Raw genomic sequence first — 19,131 nt, 5'->3', positions numbered from 1 at the left:
TCGGAGCTTCTTTTTTTCCAGTTCCCTGAACCCCATGGGAGAGATACAAAGAAAGCACCTTTAAGACCAATGAGTGCTAAGGTTTTAAGTTGCTGGGTTTTTTTAATCTTTCAATTGTGTTTGTGTCCTTTATAAAGTTTATAGCGCTGCTACCTAATCTTAAATAGGAACACACATGGCCTGACCCGATAAGGTCTCATTTATGTCAGATCCGGCCCTCGTAACAAATGAGTTTGACACCCCTGTCTCAGACTGAAGAAGAAGACATTGGATTTATGTCCCGCCCTCCATTCCAAAGAGTCTCAGAGCAACTCACAATCTCCTTTACCTTCCTCCCCCACAACAGACACCCTGTGAGGTAGATGAAGATATTGGATTTATATCCCGCCCTCCACTCCGAAGAGTCTCAGAGCGGCTCACAATCTCCTTTACCTTCCTCCCCCACAACAGACACCCTGTGAGGTGGGTGGGGCTGAGAGGGCTCTCACAGCAGCTGCCCTTTCAGGGACAACCTCTGCCAGAGCTATGGCTGACCCAAGGCCATTCCAGCAGGTGCAAGTGGAGGAGTGGGAATCAAACTCAGTTCTGCCAGATAAGAGTCTGCGCACTTCACCACTACAAACTGGCTCTCAGACTGCAGCCTCAGCCTGAACTCCAGAGCAGCTGCTTTTTCCCATAGGATGGGAGGGGCAAAGTAAATCGCAGCCTTTGGCCGGACTCGGGAAAGCCCAAGAGAGAGATACGCTGTGCCGTTCACTGCAAACCCTCATCTGTGCCTCCAGCGTGGAGGGCAAACGGCTTTGAAAGCAGGAGGGGGAAACCCTCACAGTGGACCCTTCCTCCCCTCCCTGCAGCGCAGAGACAAATCAATGATTTGCTAAGTAACCAAGCACAAGAGAGAGCTGACTGCAGAGGACTCAGCCCTCCATGAGTTCCCGCACGAGGTGCCCAGCTGCGGAGGCGCCCAAACCAGCAGGTCAAATGGCAGTTTGGACGGTGGGGCTTGTGATCCTCGGCTTGGCGGCCTGGTGGCTTGGGAGACGTCAGCGCATCGTGGGTAGCCAGGGGTGGTGGCCGTGGACCACGGAGAAGGAAGTGGAGGAGCACAGCCCGAGGGGGGAAGATAGCAAGGGGTCTCCTGTCGGGGACTGCCAGCTGATCTTCACGCCCTCTGCTCTGGCCCGGGTTTTGCTCGAGAACCTCAGCGGGTCTGCCAGTCTGGAGGCCCGACGGTGGTCCTGGAAGACGTGGCCATACTTGCAGACCATCAGGCAGCTCCTGTGCGCCCCGGACCACCCCCTGGAGTTGGCCAGAGACCATCTCCAAGTAGCAGACAATGGCCTCATCGCCTTGGACTGGGTCGTAGGGCCACGGAACAGCAGTGAAAAAGGGTCCAATGCGTCAGAGTCCGCGGTGCTCCTGGTCGTGCCGAATGTCACAGGGAAGATCACCAGAAATGTCTGCCAACTGTGCCAGCTGGCCCTTGAAAAGGGCTACTACCCGGTCATCTTCAACAGGCGCGGGCACAACGGCTGCCCACTGACCAGCGTGAGGCTGCAGCCCTTCGGTGACCCGTCGGACCTGAAGGAAGCGGTGGCGTACATCCGCTTCCGGCATCCGACCGCTTTGCTCTTTGCCATGAGCGAAGGCTCCGGCTCAGGCTTGCTGCTCTCCTACCTGGGCGAAGGCGGTTCATCCTGCGATCTCCACGGAGTGGCCTGCGTCTCCCCCTTGCTCAAGGGCCAGGACTGGTTTGAAGCTGGCAGCCCTTGGTTGTACAAATGGGCTCTGCTCCTCTACCAGAAGAGAGTCGTCAGCAGGTGGGTGCTTCCCAAGCCCTGGTGTAGGCAGGGAGGAAGGAAAATCTATGGGGAAGGGAGGGAGAGGTGGAAAGAAAGCAACTTTAAATGCATTTTTAAGCCACCAGCTGACTTGGCTTCAACAACTCCCTTGGTGCAATTGCCCAGTGAGGCAGCTAAGAAGGGTCACAGCTGCTGCCCCCACCAGTACACAAGCAAGCTGAATGCACAGCTTATAGTCCAAGATGCGCAGTTGGTGGAATAATGGTGTTTTGTCAAGTTGCAATCAATTCGTGGGGACTCCAGGACGATGGGGTCACCAGCCTCTGTGAGGGCTGCCAATCTCCAGGTGGTAGCGAAACTATAGGATTTTCGCGTACAGCTATGTAAATAAAAAACCACTAAGAGACACCATAAATTTTAAACAACAAAACTGTAATGTCGAGGTCAGTGGTGTTCTGACAAAGCTTGCATGTAGAACTTCAAATAGACAAGAGCATGTAGCAAAAAGACATTCACAGAAGACAGTTCAAAAACAGTCTTTCCAAGGAGTAACAACATTCCAGTATTTAGTTCATGGAACTAAAAGAAGCCCTTCCAAAGACGTCTGTTCTAGATACCAAGACGTTTCATCCATCTTTATTCAGTTTGGAGGTTTATTCATCACTGGAACCCAATCTTTACAATACATTCACGGGAGACCAACAAGGTTCTGAACATGTCTGTGAGATTCCCAGATTCTGTCACTTTTCTCCCTGAGTGTGAAATGGTGGCAGATAACACAGCCCGGATGGTAGCCTGCCCCGGGAGCCCTACATGGCACCTTCTTTTGCACACTCTCAATTTCCCTGCATGTGTTGTGGGCCGAAGTCCTCTTTTCCTTATCACGACCCCTACAAAGACTCTTCAAACAAGCCTGGCTCTGTCCTCAGAGCCCTCTGCTCTAGGTGAGCCCCAAGAGGGACCCGAACAGAGAGTGCACCACTACCATGGATAGACCCGACCACCAAGACTCCGCTCAGTCCCCTTTTATAGCTGTCTGTGCTTGGTGGCAGTGTTCCCTCTAAGCTGAGTTAGCGTGAGCTAGCTCACAGATTCAGAAGAGCCTCGTGGCGCAGAGTGGTAAAGCTGCAGGACTGCAGTCCTAAGCTCTGCTCACGACCTGAGTTCGATCCCAGTGGAAGCTGGGTTCAGGTAGCCGGCTCAAGGTTGACAGCCTTCCATCCTTCCGAGGTCGGTAAAACGAGTACCCAGTTTGCTGGGGGTGGGGAGTGTAGATGACTGGGGAAGGCGATGGCTGTGATGCAGAAGGAAGCAAGAAGCAAGACAGAGGGAGAAAGAATCGGACGGGCCGGTTGCTCGGGGTCCTGATAGGAGCCCTCCGGGGGCCTGATTTGGCCCCTGGAATTCATGTTTGACATCCCTGAATAAAAGGAGCCTCCTTGTTCAGAGGTAGTATACCTTTGCATTCCAGTACCAGGAAACAGCATCAGGGGAAAATCTCAGCCTCTGTGCCCCGTGGTTGGCCCTCCAGAGGAACTGGTTGGCTGCTGTGAGACAGGATGCTGGACAACACGGACCGCTGGGTCTGATCCAGCAGGGCTGCTCTTAGGTTCTAATGCAATGGCAAGTAGGAAGGCCGCGCTCACATGCAGCTGGGCTCACCGGTATGTGAGCAGGAGAGAAGCGTGAACAGACACCTGTCTTACTACTCCAAGGGCATCATCACAGCTTGTAGGCTTAGGGTAGGCCAGGATGGAGAAGGGCGCCCTCCCCCAGGCCTTGCCCAACTTTCGCTGCTGCTTCTTCCCTATCTTACCACAGCTAGGGAAAAAGAAGCAATAAAAGTTGATGCATTTGGAGTGACCTGGCATTCAAAAGGAAGCAAGAAGAGTACTCTGACTTGGTAGTCCAGGCAAGTCCAATCTTGTAGGGTTGCCAATCCCCAGGTGGGGGCAGGGGATCCCCCGGTTTTGAAGCCCTCCCCCTGCTTCAGGGTCATCTGAAAGCGAGGGGGGGGAGGGAAATGTCTGTTGGCCACTACATTATTCCCTATGGAGAACGATTCCCATAAGGTATAATGGAGAATTTATCTGAGGGTATTTGGGGCTCTATGGGGCTGTTTTTTGATGTAGAGGCACCAAACTTTCAGCATATCATCCAGTACCTCTTCTCCAAACACCCTCCAAGTTTCAAAAAGATTGGACCAGGGGGTCAAATTTTATGTGCCACAAAAGTATGTGCCCCTATCCTTCATTATTTCCAATGGAGGGAAGGCATTTAAAAGGTTTGCGGTCCGTTGAAATGTGATGGCGAGAACTCCCTTTGGAGTTTAGTTACGCTTGTCACAACGATGCTCCTGGCTCCACCCCAAAGTCTCCTGGCTTCACCCCCAAAGTCCCCAGATATTTCTTGAATTGGACTTGGCAACCCTACAGTCTTGTCATATCTCAGAAGCTAAGGAGGGCCGACCCTGGCAAGTGCTTGGATGGGAGACCTCCTTGGAATACCAGCAGTCAGGAGGGCAGGGGCAGGATTGATTCAGCCACCTCTCGGAATATCCTCCAGCCCCCCAGTAGGGGTCAGTCACCAGAGGCCATCGTGACCTCTAGGGGCAGACACAGACAAAAAAAAATACAAAATACCAAAAAAAGGTAGTAGGAAGAGGCTGCTAGCATATTGGCCAGCAGCTGCTCCTCTCTGGGTACCTTGAACCTGCTGCTTGTGCTGGCTGTCTCTTGCTACTACCAGTTTGGTGTAGTGGTTAAGTGTGCGGACTCTTATCTGGGAGAACCGGGTTTGATTCCCCACTTGCAGCTGCTGGAATGGCCTTGGGTCAGCCATAGCTCTGGCAGGAGTTGTCCTTGAAAGGGCAGCTGCTGTGAGAGCCTCTCCAGCCCCACCCACCTCACAGAGTGTCTGTTGTGGGGGAGGAAGGAGATTGTGAGCCGCTCTGAGTTGTGAGATTCAGAGTGGAGGGTGAGATATAAATCCAATTTCATCTTCTTCTCTGTTGGTCTTTTCATCTTCTCTGTGTTGTAAGCCGCTCTGAGCCCGCTTCGGTGGGGTAGGGCGGGATATAAATCAAATAAAATGAAATTAAATGAAATGGTCCCTTCCTGCTTCCCTGAGCCTGCCTCTGCTGTGGCTGATCCAGTGTGGTCCTTCTTGTGCCCTCTTTCTAGGTATGCCAAGGCCTTGAGGGAGGTGGTGGAGATGGAACGGGTGCTTGGCAGCCACTCCCTGCAGGAGTTCGAAGAAGCCCTCTTCTGCCACAGGAAGAGCCAGCCTGTGACGTGGGACGCTTACTGGGGCTGCAATGAACCCCCGCGGGATGCCGACGATGTGGCAGTGCCGGTGTTGTGCATCTGCAGTGCGGATGATCCCATCCGGGGGCCCCCTGGCAGGACCCTCCCGTGGGACCTCTTTCACACCAACCCTCATTTCTTTCTGCTCTTGGCACCACATGGGGGGCACTGTGGCTTCCTTCAGAAGAGCTCCTCGTCGTCTGCTGCTTCTTGGGGGAACACGGTAGCCCTGGAATATCTGGAGGCCTTGGCCAAGTTTTTCCAGGCAGAGGAGGGGATGAGAGAGAGGCCACGCCGGAGGCGCTCAGTCATCCTGCATCAACCTTGCCAGGGTATTCATCAAAACAGAGAAACTTTGGCAGCCTCCCTCGATTTCCAAAGGAGCTTCAGCTGGCAAAGGTCATATACTCGCTGAGAGTTGGTGGAAATACCCGGAGTGGCAGGGACTGGAAGGAGGGCCCTTCTTCACCTGGGTGCTCTGCATCTGGATGCTTTTGGGTGCAGCCCCAGGTTGGATTGCCAGCAGCACCTCCAAAAACTGACACAGATAACAACCTCATCCGGTCTCACAGAGTTGCTGTCAGTCAGACCATAGAACGGCAGAATTAGAAAGGGGCCATATAGGCCATCTAGTCCAACCTCTTGCTCAATGCAGGATCAACCTAGATCAGGGGTGTCAAACATGTGGCCCAGGAGCCGAATCAGGCCCTTGGAGGGCTCCTATCAGGCCCCTAAGCAACTGCCTGTCACCTGCTTCCTTCTCCCCCTCTCTTGCTTCCTTCTACATAACAGCTTGTTTTGCCAGGTTTGCTCCATCGCATAGGAGCTACAGAGCAAAGCCTCTGTTTTCTCCATTGGCTGAGGCTCCTCTCTTGGGGAGGAAGGAGGGAGGGAGAGAGTTTGCTTTGCCAGGCTCTCTTAATTGCACAGCAGAGCTACCGAGCCAAGCCTCTCTTCCTTCTATTGGCTGAGGCTCCTCCCCCTCTTGGCTCCCTGGGGAAGGAAGGAAAGAGCCAGAGCTTCCTTTGTTCAGTTCCCTGTATTCCATGGGAGAGATGCAAAGAAAGCACCTTTAAGACCAACGAGTGCTAACATTTTAAGCATGTTTTATTTTAAGTTAAAAAAAAAACCCTTTGTGTTTGTCTGTGTCCTTTAAAAAGTTTATCTCTCTGCTACCTAATCTTAAATAGGTTCACACACGGCCCGGACCAACATGGCTCAGCCCAACAAGGTCTCATTTATGTCAGATCCGGCCCTCATAACAAATGAGTTTGACACCCATGTCCCTGACAAGTGTTTGTGCAGCTGTTGCTTAAGGACGGCCAGTGAAGCTCACTACTTCCCTTTGTGGCTGATCCCACTGTTGACCAATTCTTGCTGTACAAATGGTTTTCCTAATATCCAGCTGGTGCTTTCCCACCTTTAATTTAAACCCTTTATTGCCTGTCCTCTCCTCTGTTGCCATCAGGAACAGCCCTTCTCTAAGCGGCAGCCCTTCAAATACTTCAAGAGAGCCATCATCTCCCCCCTCAACCTCCTCTTCTCCAGACTGAACATTCCCAAGTCCCTCAGCTGTTCCTCACATGGGTGGGTCTCCAGCCCCCTGATCCTCCTCAACGCTGTCCTCTGCACACATACTCCCATCCTGCCCACATCCTTTTGGAAGTGAGGCCTCCAGAACTGCACACAAGACTTCAGGTACAGTAAGTATACTATGACATCTTGCGATTTGGATGTTATGCCTCTTTTGATACATCCCGAGACTGCATTAGCCTTTTTTGTTGCTGCATCACACTGGACTGCTCATACTTGATTTATGGCCCACCTGTACCCCAAGATCTTGTTCACGCACCCTGGTACTGCTACCCAGAAATGTATCTTCCATCCAGTATGTGTGTTACTCATTTTTGTTACCCAGATGTAGAACTCTGAGGGTTGCCAAATCCAATTCAAGTAATATCCGGGGACTTTGGGGTGGAGCTAGGAGACTTTGGGGGTGGAGCCAGGAACAAGGTTTGACAAGGATAATTGAACTCCAAAAGGAGTTCTCGCCTTCACATTTAAAGGGACTGTGCTCCTTTTAAATGCCTTCCCTCCATTGGAAATAATGGACAGCGGCACCTTTGTTTGGGGCTCATAGAACTGAACCCCCTGGTCCAATCTTTTTGAAACTGAGGGAGGCACTGAATACTATGCTGAAAATTTGGTGCCTCTACCTCAAAAAACAGCCCCCCGAGCCCCAGATACTTGTGGATCAATTCTCCATTATACTCTATGAGAATTGGTCTCCATAGGGAATAATGGAGTGCGCAGCAGACATTTCCCTCCCCCCGCCCACTTTCTGACCCTGAAGTGAGGGGAGGGCCTTCAAACCAGGGGATTCCCCTGCCCTCATCAGGAGATTAGAAAACCTAAGAACTCTGCACTTATCCTTGTTAAATTGCATCTCGATCACATTCACCGACTTTCCCAGCATGTTCCGATCTAGTTGAATTCTGTATCTTCTGGTGTGTTCGCTGCTCCTCCCAGACAACACTGGCCTAGGTGGATCAATGGTCCTTTTATAAAAAAAAAAAATCATTCATATCCACCTTTCTCCACAATGGGGGCTCAAAGCAGCTGACAGCATCATTTTCTCCTCCATTGTATCCTCACAGCAACCCTGTGAGGCGGGTCAGGCTGAGAGAGCGTAACTGGCCCAAGGTCGCCCAGCAGGCTTCCATGGCACAAGTGGGGATTCGAACCTGGGTCTCTCAGATCCTAATCTGACACTCTGACCACTGGCAAACATTGTCTCCAGGAATTCTCAGAAACGATTGCAAGTACATTTTATTTGCCAGGGTATTTCCGGTAATGGGATATCAGCAGAAGAGACTGTTATGCGGCGGGGGTGGGGCGGAGGGAGGATTTAGGACTTTATTCTGTATGTTTTCAATTGTATTTGAATGCCATCATGTGGAAAGGCAGGGAATGAATATTTTAATTAATACATAAGATGGCTGTTCCCAGAGCAATGGTGAAGACCCCAATTAACAGGCCACAAAAAGGAAATCAGAAAATCAAGTGCACAAGCAGGAGTCAAGTTTCACCTTTAAGACCAACAAAGTTTTGTTCAGAACGTACGCTTTCGTGTGCTAAAGGCACACTTCTTCAGACGAGGGGATCATCTGAAAAAGTATGCTTTCAGCACACGGAAGCGTATGTTCTGAATAAAGCTTTGTGGGTCTTAAAAGGTGCAACTTGACTCCTGCTTTGTTCAACCGCTTCAGACCGACACGGCTGCCCGCTTGGATCTATCTACAAGGAAATCAAGTGGTTTCAGCATGTAGGAGCTGCTTCTTCAAGGCTGTTCAATCATGGGAACATTTTGAATGGCAGACAAGCATGGTCTTGCTGGACTAGACCGGAAAGTCCAGCTCCACCCCTTGGAGCCAATTCACACACACGCACACACACACTCAACACCCAGCCCTTGTGTAGGACCTCAAATGCACTGGGAGGATCCTTTCCAAGGCCTCGTCAAAGTCTACCTGCCTATGAGCCTCTCTTTCATTCCAGCTTGGCTTTTCTGGCTGTTCCTGTCTTTGCAAAATGGGTGTGCAGCAATCCAACATTTGGTGTCCATGGTTTGTCTTCGGCCGGGCCTCCCTACCCACTTCTCTCACACCATCCAGGCTGCATCGGTGCCCAGCAAGAGAGGGATGCACTCAGGGCTTGTTTTGTAGCAGGGGCTCCTTTGCATATTAGGACACCCTGCCCCCCATGTTGCTAATCCTCCAAGAGTTTACAGTAAGATGAGCCCTGTAAGCTCTTGGAAGATTGGCTACAGCAGGAGGGTGTGGCCTAATATGCAAAAGAAGTTCCTGTTACAAAAAAAGCCCTGCAGCATAACAAAATATACAACATGGAATAGTTGGAAATTACACACACAGAGAGCTTTTTTTTGTAGCAGGAACTCCTTTGCATATTAGGCCACATCCCCCGATGTAGCCAATCCTCCTGGAGCTTACAGTAGGCCCTGTACTAAGAGCCCTGTAAGCTCTTAAGAGAGCCAGTTTGGTGTAGTGGTTAAGTGCGTGGACTCTCATCTGGGAGAACCGGGGTTGATTCCCCACTCCTCCACTTGCAGCTGTTGGAATGGCCTTGGGTTAGCCATAGCTCTTATAGTTTTCCTTGAAAGAGCAGCTTCTGTAAAAGCTCTCTCAGCCCCACCCATCTCACAGGCAATGTTCCCTCTAAGCTGCAGAGTCTTCTGAGCAAAAATTCTACTTTGTGAGCTACTGGCATTAAAGTGGTAAGCTGCTGCATAAATTATTGTGCTCTGGGGTCATCCTCCCTGACCTAAGACAAAAATGTGTGAGCTAGCTCACGTTAACACAGCTTAGAGGGAACACTGCCCACAGGGTGTCTGTTGTGGGGGAAGAAGATAAAGGAGATTGTAAGCCACTCTGAGTCTCTGATTCAGAGAGAAGCGCAGGATATAAATCTGCAATTCTTCTTGGAAGATTGGCAACATCAGGGGGTGTGTGGCCTGAAAGCCAGTTTGGTGTAGTGGTTAAGTGCACGGATTCTTATCTGGGAGAACCGGGTTTGATTCCCCACTCCTCCACTTGCACCTGCTGGAATGGCCTTGGGTCAGCCATAGTTCTGGCAGAGATTGTCCTTGAAAGGGCAGCTGCTGGGAGAGCCCTCTCAGCCCCACCCACCTCATAGGGTGTCTGTTGTGCGGGAGGAAGATAAAAGGAGATTGTGAATCACTTTGAGACTCTGAAATTTGGAGTGGAGGGCAGGATATAAATCCAATATCATCTTCTTCTAATAGGCAAATGAGTTCCTATACAAAAAAAAAAAGCTCTGGGGATGCTATGGGGGGAGAGAAGATATAGGAGATTGTAAGCCACTCTGAAGAATCCCTTGGCGCAGGGTGGTAAAGCTGCAGTACTGCAGTCGGAGCCCTCTGCTCATGACCTGACTTCAATTCCAGCGGAAGCTGGTTCAGGTAGGCAGCTCCAGGTTGATGCAGCCTTCCATCCTTTTGAGGTTGGTAAAATGAGTACCCAGCTTGCTGGGGGGAAAGTGTAGATGACTGGGGAAGGCAATGGCAAACCACCCCATAAAAATTCTGCTGTGAAAACTACGTCATCCCAGAGTCGAAAACGACTGGTGCTTGCACAGGGGACTACCTTTACCTTTAAGCCACTCTGAGTCTCTGATTCAGAGAGAAGGGCGGGGTATAAATCTGCAGTCTTCTTTCTTTTTCTTCTTCCATCACAGCTCCCGTGGCTTCTTCTAGCTATCCAGCCTGCCAACCCCTGAAGACTTACCAGGAATGAGAAGTCTTCCAGATGTGGCAGTGCAGTCTTGCTCACAGTGTGAGCAAGCAGCTGGATCTCTACAGGTCGCCCCCACACTGAAAAAGGCTCACTGAGACCAAGCCGTCCCTCCGGCCTTGCAGCCCAGTCAAAACAGACACGCCACGTACTAAAATTACTTTATTAACAGCTCATTTGTTTTAAACATTTCCTTTGCTATGATACAAAGGATACTTACAAACAAAATATTACATAGGACCCTTCTTTCTCTTTGTCCCCCTCCCCCTCCGAGAACTCGATAACAGCTTTTAAATGCACAATCTATACAATTAATACAGGTTATTATATATGAGCTATTACGTAAGTCTGAACCAGAAGAATACCAGAATACTGACAAGAATATTGTACAACAGAAGCCCGGCTGTATAGTCTTGTGTGGAAAATGCACACCTGGAGCAGCGGCAAAGGGGAGGGGGGGGAGGAGACGTAGCTCTGCTGTTGCAAAGGGATCCTCTTTTACGCCTGCAGGTGACCAATTTGGAAAGAAAGAAGATTCTCCATAACCACCAAACTCATCTCTAACCCCTCCCCCCCCCAAAGGAGACCCTGGCATATAGGCTTTGAGCCCTGTTTAGAAACCTGATCGCTGATCCACCAACACAGGCACTGACAAAGGAAATTCTGAGAGAAGATGCACCTGAAGTGCCAGGTATGGTTACTGTCATTTCAAAACTGTCCCCAGTCCGGCTCCTCTTTCCTGCTCGACCGGCCAGGATTTGAGTCTGCTTCTTCTGTGTTCATATGAACACATGAAGCTGCCTTATACTGAATCAGACCCTCGGCCCATCGAAGTCAGTATTGTCTAATCAGACTGGCAGCGGCTCTCCAGGGTCTCGAGCTGAGGTTTTTCACGCCTATTTGCCTGGACCCTTTTTAGTTGGAGATGCCGGGGATTGAACCTGGGACCTTCTGCTTGCCAAGCAGATGCTCTATCCCTGAGCCACCGTCCCTCCCCAGGCTGCTCCATTGGCTCTAGTAGGAGCCTGCAGCGCCCCCCCCCCACCAGTGCTTTAAATTGCTTTTCAGAAATCTGAGTAGAAAGCCAGGACACATATTCCCTGGAAAAGGGTCCCCTAGGCAGGTCAGAATATTTGAGAACATCCCTTCATAGGAAGCCCTGTAAAGAAGCCAAAATACACGTTGCAGTGTGTGTGTGGTGGTGGTGGGGAGTTACGCAGAACCCCTTTGGCTTTCATTTCTCAGCTCTCCCCTGTAGCTCAAAAGCCATCCCTTCTCCCATTAAAGGTGATTCCAAATTCACTGGGAGGGGTGGCCTTGTCTTGAGGCAGGTATGGAGCAGAGAAAGAGTGAAGGGGCTGCTATGCCAAAGTCAAGGGGGCCATACTCTCACCTGCAGCCCACAATGTTTCCACCTTTGGTGCTTGCTTCCTTTCAATCGACTTTATGCACTTTTATAATGGATGGTTTTTAAAAAAGACATTTCGTATAATAAAGCTGCAAAGTGGGAAAAAGAGATTGGGAGGGGTTTTTTTTTATGTCATGGCAAAAATGTAAATATACAAAATGGCAAAAATGTGCAAAACGGGGGAGAGAGAATCAGATCCACACTAGAAAGCCGAACGGGAGGGGGGGGGTTAATTATACAAAATTAATAAATAGAGCCGCTGACTGGCAGAATAAGTCAACCTGGCTTACAAAAAATTGTTATTATACATTCAAGATGCTCTTTTTCCCCCCAAGGAGGGATAAATTTACATTGAAGTTGTGTTAAGTATTGTTTGTTAGAAATCAAGTGTCATTTTTCATCTTAATCTTCACAAGACAAGGAAGCTTTATTTCTTCTTTTTTTTTTAATTGCCAAATGTACACTATTCACATTTCACACTCTTGACTGAAAGGCCTTAATTTGAGAAGATGCTTACTATATCACTTGCTTTTATGATTAAAGCCAACATTAAAAAAAAAAAAAGCCTGCTTTGTCATAAATCAATCAACGCTTGGGTTCTGCCCCCATAGAGACCCTCCTTCTCTGGGGGGGAGGGGGACATACGCACAGGACATCCAGCAATTAAGGGTTAAGCTAAAACACAAAACTCTATTACAGTTTTGGTAAACGGAGCTTCTTCCATGTACGTGGCATGAACTTCAGTCTTAAAAACATTTCTACATCAGATCTGCTCTGGCGCACAAATGGTTACCGGTCAGGGGCAACTGGTACCTTCCGAGTTGAAAAGGTGAAGGGGCAAAGTAAAGCGGTGAGATGGGGGGGGGGACAATGAGTATATTTGCTAAAAAAAAAACCCCACCCAAGATATGCTGTCACACACACAAACATCTGCACACGCATACTACACACTCCTTTTTCTCTCCCGCGCCTCTCCTTCTCTAGACAGTTTATGCGCCAACAGGGCTTTTTTTTTGGTAGAAAAAGCCCAGCAGGGACTCATTCGCATATTAGACCACACCCCCAGATATCACCATTGTTTCATGCAGGGCTTTTTGTAGAAAAAGCCCACCGGGGGACTCATTTGCATATTACGCCACACCCTCTGACACCAAGCCAGCCAGAACTCCGTTCCTGGGCGTTCCTGCTTTAAAAAAAGACCTGTGTGCCAATATGGAGTCTATTGCCTCCAGAGACCACACATGCACATCCTTTCCCCCAGCATGGACCTCAGCAGAGGTGAGATGCAGCAGAGATCAATTTCTAATTTCCTAGAAGTCGCTCTCAAAGTACCAACTGACAGAACCAACGTCTATGCTCATCTATGTTCAGCTGCCTACCGCCCCTTGCCTCTGAAGTCAGTCGGTCAATACCTTTATTGGCATAAAGCCTCTGACGTCTAGGTCAAGTAAGTGGGAGAGGGTCAGCTGGTGGAGTTTGCACACAGTCCTGAGTTGGATACCTGAGAGGGGGGAATACCCCCTTCCAACACTGAACGCAGACAAAATGACACGTCCCTGAAGTGACATCTTTAAGAAACCAAAAAGTATACAATCATCAGGGCTTCTTTTGTAGCAGGAACTCCTTTGCACATTAAGCCACGCCCCTCTTATGTAGCCAATCCTCCAAGAGCTTACAGGGCTATTACAGGGTCTACTGTAAGCTCTTGGAGGATTGGCTACAAGAGGGGTGTGTGGCCCAGGGCTTTTTTTTGAGCAGGAACACAGTTCCATCTGGCTTGGCATCAGGGGTGTGTGACCTAATATACCAATGAGTTCCTGCTGGGCTTTTCCCACAAAAAAGCCCTGTGTGAAACAATGGTGGCATCAGGGGGTGTGGCCTAATATACAAATGAGTTCCTGCTGGGCCTTTTCTACCCAAAAAGCCCTGGTGTGGCCTTATATGCAAAGGAGTTCCTGCTACCAAAAAAAAAAAAAAGCCCTGGCGATCGGTAACAGAGGCAAATCTGTGTGACTCGCATTTCTCCTTGTGTCTCTTCACACAATTTTCAACCATTTTCTGGGATTCAACATTAAAAAAAAATTAAAGCCACCTCTCTGGATATCAGTGACGCCAAGCATGAAATCTTGCAAGTAAAAGGCCCTTGCTTATGCCATTGCTTCTCACCAGGGCACCGGTCCTTGTGAAGAGAGGAGTGTTTTGTAGGCAGGGATTGAACTGCTATGTTTCCAGCTAGGCAAGGAAAAGCTCTAGCACGCAGCCAGTGTTCCCTCTAAGCTGAGTTAATGTGAGCTAACTTGCAGTTTTTATAGCCTCCGGCTCACGCATTTTTGTCTTAGTTCAGGAAAAATGGTCCCGGGGCAAAATAATACATACAGTAGCTCAGGGGTCTTCAACCCCCGGTCTGCGGACCGGTTCTGGCCTGTAGCTTGTTAGCAACTGGATTGCAGAGCAAGGCAGAGGCCCCGCACTGCCCATTTCACCCGCCTGGGACCCAGGCGGATGAAAGAGGCAGCGTGGCCTCATCTGAGGCTGCCTTGGAGTGAGGCAGAGCAACCCCGCCGCCCCTTTTGCCCGCCTGATACCCAGGTGGATGAAAGAGACAGGGCAGCCTTGCTTTGGAGCGAGACGACACTGCCTCTTTCGTCCACCCGGGTCCCGGGTGGGAGGAAGGGACAGAGTGGCAGTGACTTTCACTTACCCCTTCACCTACCTAGCAGGGAGGCAGCAGAAGCAGCCCCAGTCTCCCCAATGAAAGGACCCTGGGGGCAGGTATGGGGCACAGGTGACGGGGCAGCAAAAGCTTCAGCGCTGCCCCCACCCCAGGCCGTGGAAAAATTGTCTTCCACAAAACCGGTTCCTGGTGCCAAAAAGGTTGGGAGCCACTGCAGTAAAAAGGTAAAAGGTAGTCCCCTGTGCAAGCACCAGTCGTTTTTGACTCTGGGGTGACGTTGCTTTCACAACGTTTTCACGGCAGACTTTTTACGGGGTGGTTTGCCATTGCCGTCCCCAGTCAACTACACTTTCCCCCCCAGCAAGCTGGGGACTCATTTGACCAACCTCGGAAGGATGGAAGGCTGAGTCAACCTGGAGCCGGCTACCTGAACCCAGCTTCCGCCGGGATCGAACTCAGGTCGTGAGCAGGGAGCTCAGACTGCAGTACTGCAGCTTTACCACTCTGCGCCACAGGGCAGTAGCTGACAACTTTTAATGCCGGTAGCTCACAAAGTAGAATTTTGGCTCACAAGACTTCACGGTGTAGAGTATTGCATTCAGCCCCCCACCCCACTCCCCAAACCGGACCAGGCTGGAGAAAGAGACAGCTGCAGAGGCCCTCCTCAGTGGAGATACAGTGCCTCATTTGCTCTTGTAAGCCCCATTTGCTAGACTCCTCTTTTAGCTGACGTGGCCTTTTACCCACGAGGGCATGTTTACCCCAAGGTTCTGGGAAAGGGTTTTCAAGGGAACCTGGTGAGAGCTAAGAGCAAAACGGCCAGATGGCATGGCAAAAGCATGTGCTAAGACAACAAAACCAGTCGCCTACACTTACTGGGAGCTTGGAGAGTTGATTGCTCACTTGCACTCATGCTGACAAAGCCAGCATCGTCTACTTGGGTCTGAGCAATTTGGAGGAGGATGCAGCCATGCCCTTCAGGAAGGGGAAAGAAGCCCAACGGAATCCAAGGATTCCGCTTGAAGAAGAAGATAATTGAAGATGATATTGGATCCCCCCCCCCTGCTCCGGCCCTTCATTCTGATCTTGGAGTGACTTACCATCTCCTTTACCTTCCTCCTCCACAACAGACACCCTGTGAGGCTGAGAGAGCGCTGACAGAAGCTGCCTTTCAAGGACAGTTCTGTGAGAGCCATGGCTGACCCAAGGCCATTCCAGCAGCTGCAAGTGGAGGAGTGGGGAATCAAACCCGGTTCACCCAGAAAAGAGTCTGCGCACTTAAGCACTACACCAAACTGGCTCTCTGAAGGGTGTAAGACAGACACACACCCCAACACACTCAACTTTGTTGAGCCTGTGGGCACCTCTGGAATTCTACACAAGGCAGTGAACACAACCGCAACATTTGGCTGCTGTGGGCGGTGGAACCATTTAGAAAACTTCTATGGGGGTGGGAAGGGGAAGGCAGAGCAACACAGACGGAACCCAAGTGCAGGGAAAGTGGAGTGGGAGAACAAAACCAACTTCCCAGCGGCAGCTGCTACTCATGTTATTTTAATCCGAACCGTCAATTAGATCTCCAAAGGCCAATCAGCACCCCTGCTGAAGATGATGAAGAAGATATTGGATTTATATCCTGCGCTATACCCTGAATCTCAGAGTGGTCACAATCTCCTTTAGCTCCCCCCCCCCAACAGACACCCTGTGAGGTAGGTGGGGCTGAGAGAGCTCTTCCAGAAGCTGCCCTTTCAAGGACAACTCTGCGAGAGCTATGGCTGACCCAAGGCCATCCCAGCAGCTGCAAGTGGAGGAGTGGGGAATCAAACCCGGTTCTCCCAGATAAGAGTCCGTGCACTTAACCACTACACCAAACTGGTGGGCAATTTTGCTGATCAAATTCCCCCCAAAACACCAGCTGGTGGGTGCCAAGAAAGGACTCAGTCACCAACATGACACCCATGGGCACTGCGCTGGTGACTCCTGGCTGGCAGGGAAACCAAGTTCAAATCCAAGACCCATCAGTAGCACAGCTACTAGGAAAGCTTCAAAATGGTCAGATTTAAACCTCACCTACAGCTGTAGGGAAGCGTCAGTTGGACTTTGACCAATTCCCCACTAGCCTTAAGCCGCTCTCGCGCGCCTCTTCTCCACGGGGCTTCCATCAAATATCACACTATCTGCCCCGGGGCTGCAACTAGCTTCGCCTTTTTTGTGAGGCAAACAGGAACTGGTTTTAGAGGATCTTGTTTGCTGTGCAGAAGAGGCACAGCGAGTTGCAGCCTCGGGGCAGCTTGCGCGAAATCCGACGGAAGCCCCGCTGAAGAGAGGGCAAGGCAAGGCTAGCGGGGAATTCCATGGATGGAATTGCTTCAGCAGCTTATTCCTACAGCTGAACACCGAGGTTAAAGGTAATGTGCGAATCCAGCTACTTCAAGTGAGTTTTTGCAGTTGGGCATGTCTTAACTGAGTCCGGTGGCACCTTTGAGACCAACAAAATTTAATTCTGTTGGTCTTAAAGGTGCCACTGGACTCAAACATTGTTCTGCTGCTTCACACCAACACGGCTGCCCACCTGAATATGTCTTAGCTCTGTTGGTATCGAACTCCATGTAAGCAAGCAACACAAGGGCATTTTTTATGCCTGCCAAAGCGTAAGGAATGGAGACGCCTGTGGGCTCTAAGGATACCGACACAAAGGTGGAAAGGGGTTGAGTTTATAGCAGGGGTGGCCAAACTGCGGCTTGGGAGCCACGTGTGGCTCTTTCCCACATATTGTGTGGCTCTTGAAGCTCCCACCACCACATCAGCCAGCTTGGAGAAGGCATTTGTCTCTTTAAATTACCGATCCAAGCCAAGCCAGCCCGTGACTTGGCAAGTACATATAAGTTGCTTTCTTTCCACCCCTCCTTCCTTCCTCCTTCTATTTGCCTGCCTGCCTTCCATCCTCCCTGTAGTGCAGCTCACAAACATCTGACGTCCGTGTCTTGCAGCTTTCAAACATCTGATGTTTGTTTTATGAGGCTCTTATGTTAGGCGAGTTTGGCCACCCCCTGGTTTGTAGAATCTTTCTTGCCGGTTTCTAGACAGCATCTCAATTATGTCCCCTCCTTTCAGGGACCGCCTATTGACAGCAGGCACCTATGGACAAGAGCGACAGAGAAGGCTCCGTCCCCAGGTTTCGGGGACGTAAACCAGAAGTACTCCCAGCAGACCAATCCTCTTCTTCTTTCTCTTCTAGCCTGGATGGTCCAGGCTAGCCCGATTTCAGAAGCGAAGCAGGATAGGCTCTAGTTAGTACTGGATGGGAGACCAAGGAAGTCCAGGGGTCCCTACATGTCACGGGGCAGGCTGAACTCCAGCTGGAACAAAGAAACGATGAGGATGCTGTAAGAAGACTGGTCTGGCGAAAAAGAGCTCCAGGAAAGCAGCATTGGGCCAGCAGAAACCAGCATACAAGGTGAAGAGTTGCTGGCTGGACAGAGTTCATTGCCAACAGCTGACCCTGCCTCACCAGCACATTCCAGCCCCGCTGCCAGTTGCTTGAGGGTGATAAGGGATTGCAGGACTGCTTCTAAGCAGCTGCCCTGAGATGGGGCCTCCTGATCCAAGCTGGGCAGAGAGAGCTGCTCAGCATGGAAGCAACACACCATGATCCTTGACCAGCGACCACAACTTCTTGGCTTTGCTCTGTACCCGTGACCTTCAGTCCAGCTCTTGACTACACCCTTGGTCACTCCCATTTGCTTCGTGCTTGACTTCGCACTGTTGGATTACACTTCTGGCGATGACCTCTCTGAACTGAACCCTGCTCCATGAGAAGGCCAATTCCTGAACTGCTCACTGATGTCATCCCTGGAACTTTGCACTAAAGACCCTGGTTCCTTGTAGTTTGCGTCCTGCAACAAAATGGCAGAGGCGGCTCTGGCAGCACTTCAGGATCAGGTGCAACAACTTACTCAGGTACTCACAGGTGTGCAGCAACAGCTCTGAACAGTAACAGCAGATAGCTGCACCGTCCTGAGGGGAGGCGTTTCCGGCATTCCTGGCCAGCACCGGCTTTACATTGAGTTGTAAGTCCAGGGCTTCCCATCTGATAGGATGAAGGTATGTTACATCATTGGTTAATTAAAGGGACAGGCCACAAAGTGGCCCTTGCTCCTAACTCAGTCCCCTTTACTAGACAACTATATGGCATTTGTGAGGCACCTTTCTCAAGCCTTTGCCAACCCACAGAAGGCTGCAAACTTGTGCCTCAGATAGCAGAACCACTGAAGCTCTAAATGAAACCCACTTAACAAGGTGAGGGGCCTCTTTCACGCCGCTTAAATCAACCACCAAAGCTCCGCCAGGTATGTGACAGGCTGCCAGCACCTCCTCAGAGACAAATGGCACAGTGTCACGAGCTGGGGCCAGGCCAGGCAAAGTCCAGGGGCAGTCCAAGGTTTGTAGCTGGTGAGCAAAGAGGGTTCAAAGCGCCAAAACCAAACCACAGTCCAGGTATCGCAGGTCAGAGGTTCAGAAGCCGAAGTCAGGGGGTCCAGAAGTCAAAGCCAACGTCAAGGGGTCCAGAAGCCAAAGTCAGAAGCCGAAGTGGATGCTAGAACGTCAGGTA

The 19,131-nt window shown here is 50.5% G+C and overlaps 1 protein-coding gene across 1 annotated transcript; it reads left to right on the top strand.

Annotated features, from left to right (window-relative positions):
• Positions 1-969: 969 nt before the first annotated feature.
• Positions 970-5,536, top strand: ABHD15 (abhydrolase domain containing 15). The gene is made up of 2 exons (XM_060259197.1): positions 970-1,820; positions 4,985-5,536. The coding sequence occupies exons 1-2, from the start codon at positions 982-984 to the stop codon at positions 5,520-5,522; spliced, it is 1,377 nt and encodes a 458-aa protein (XP_060115180.1). The 5' UTR covers positions 970-981; the 3' UTR covers positions 5,523-5,536.
• The last annotated feature ends 13,595 nt before the right edge of the window (positions 5,537-19,131 follow it).

This window comes from Heteronotia binoei, chromosome 18 (assembly GCF_032191835.1).
Source record: "Heteronotia binoei isolate CCM8104 ecotype False Entrance Well chromosome 18, APGP_CSIRO_Hbin_v1, whole genome shotgun sequence".
NCBI classification, from domain to species: domain Eukaryota; kingdom Metazoa; phylum Chordata; class Lepidosauria; order Squamata; family Gekkonidae; genus Heteronotia; species Heteronotia binoei.
The sequence above is the reverse complement of the archived record's forward strand: the minus strand, read 5'-3'. Positions and strand labels throughout refer to the sequence as shown.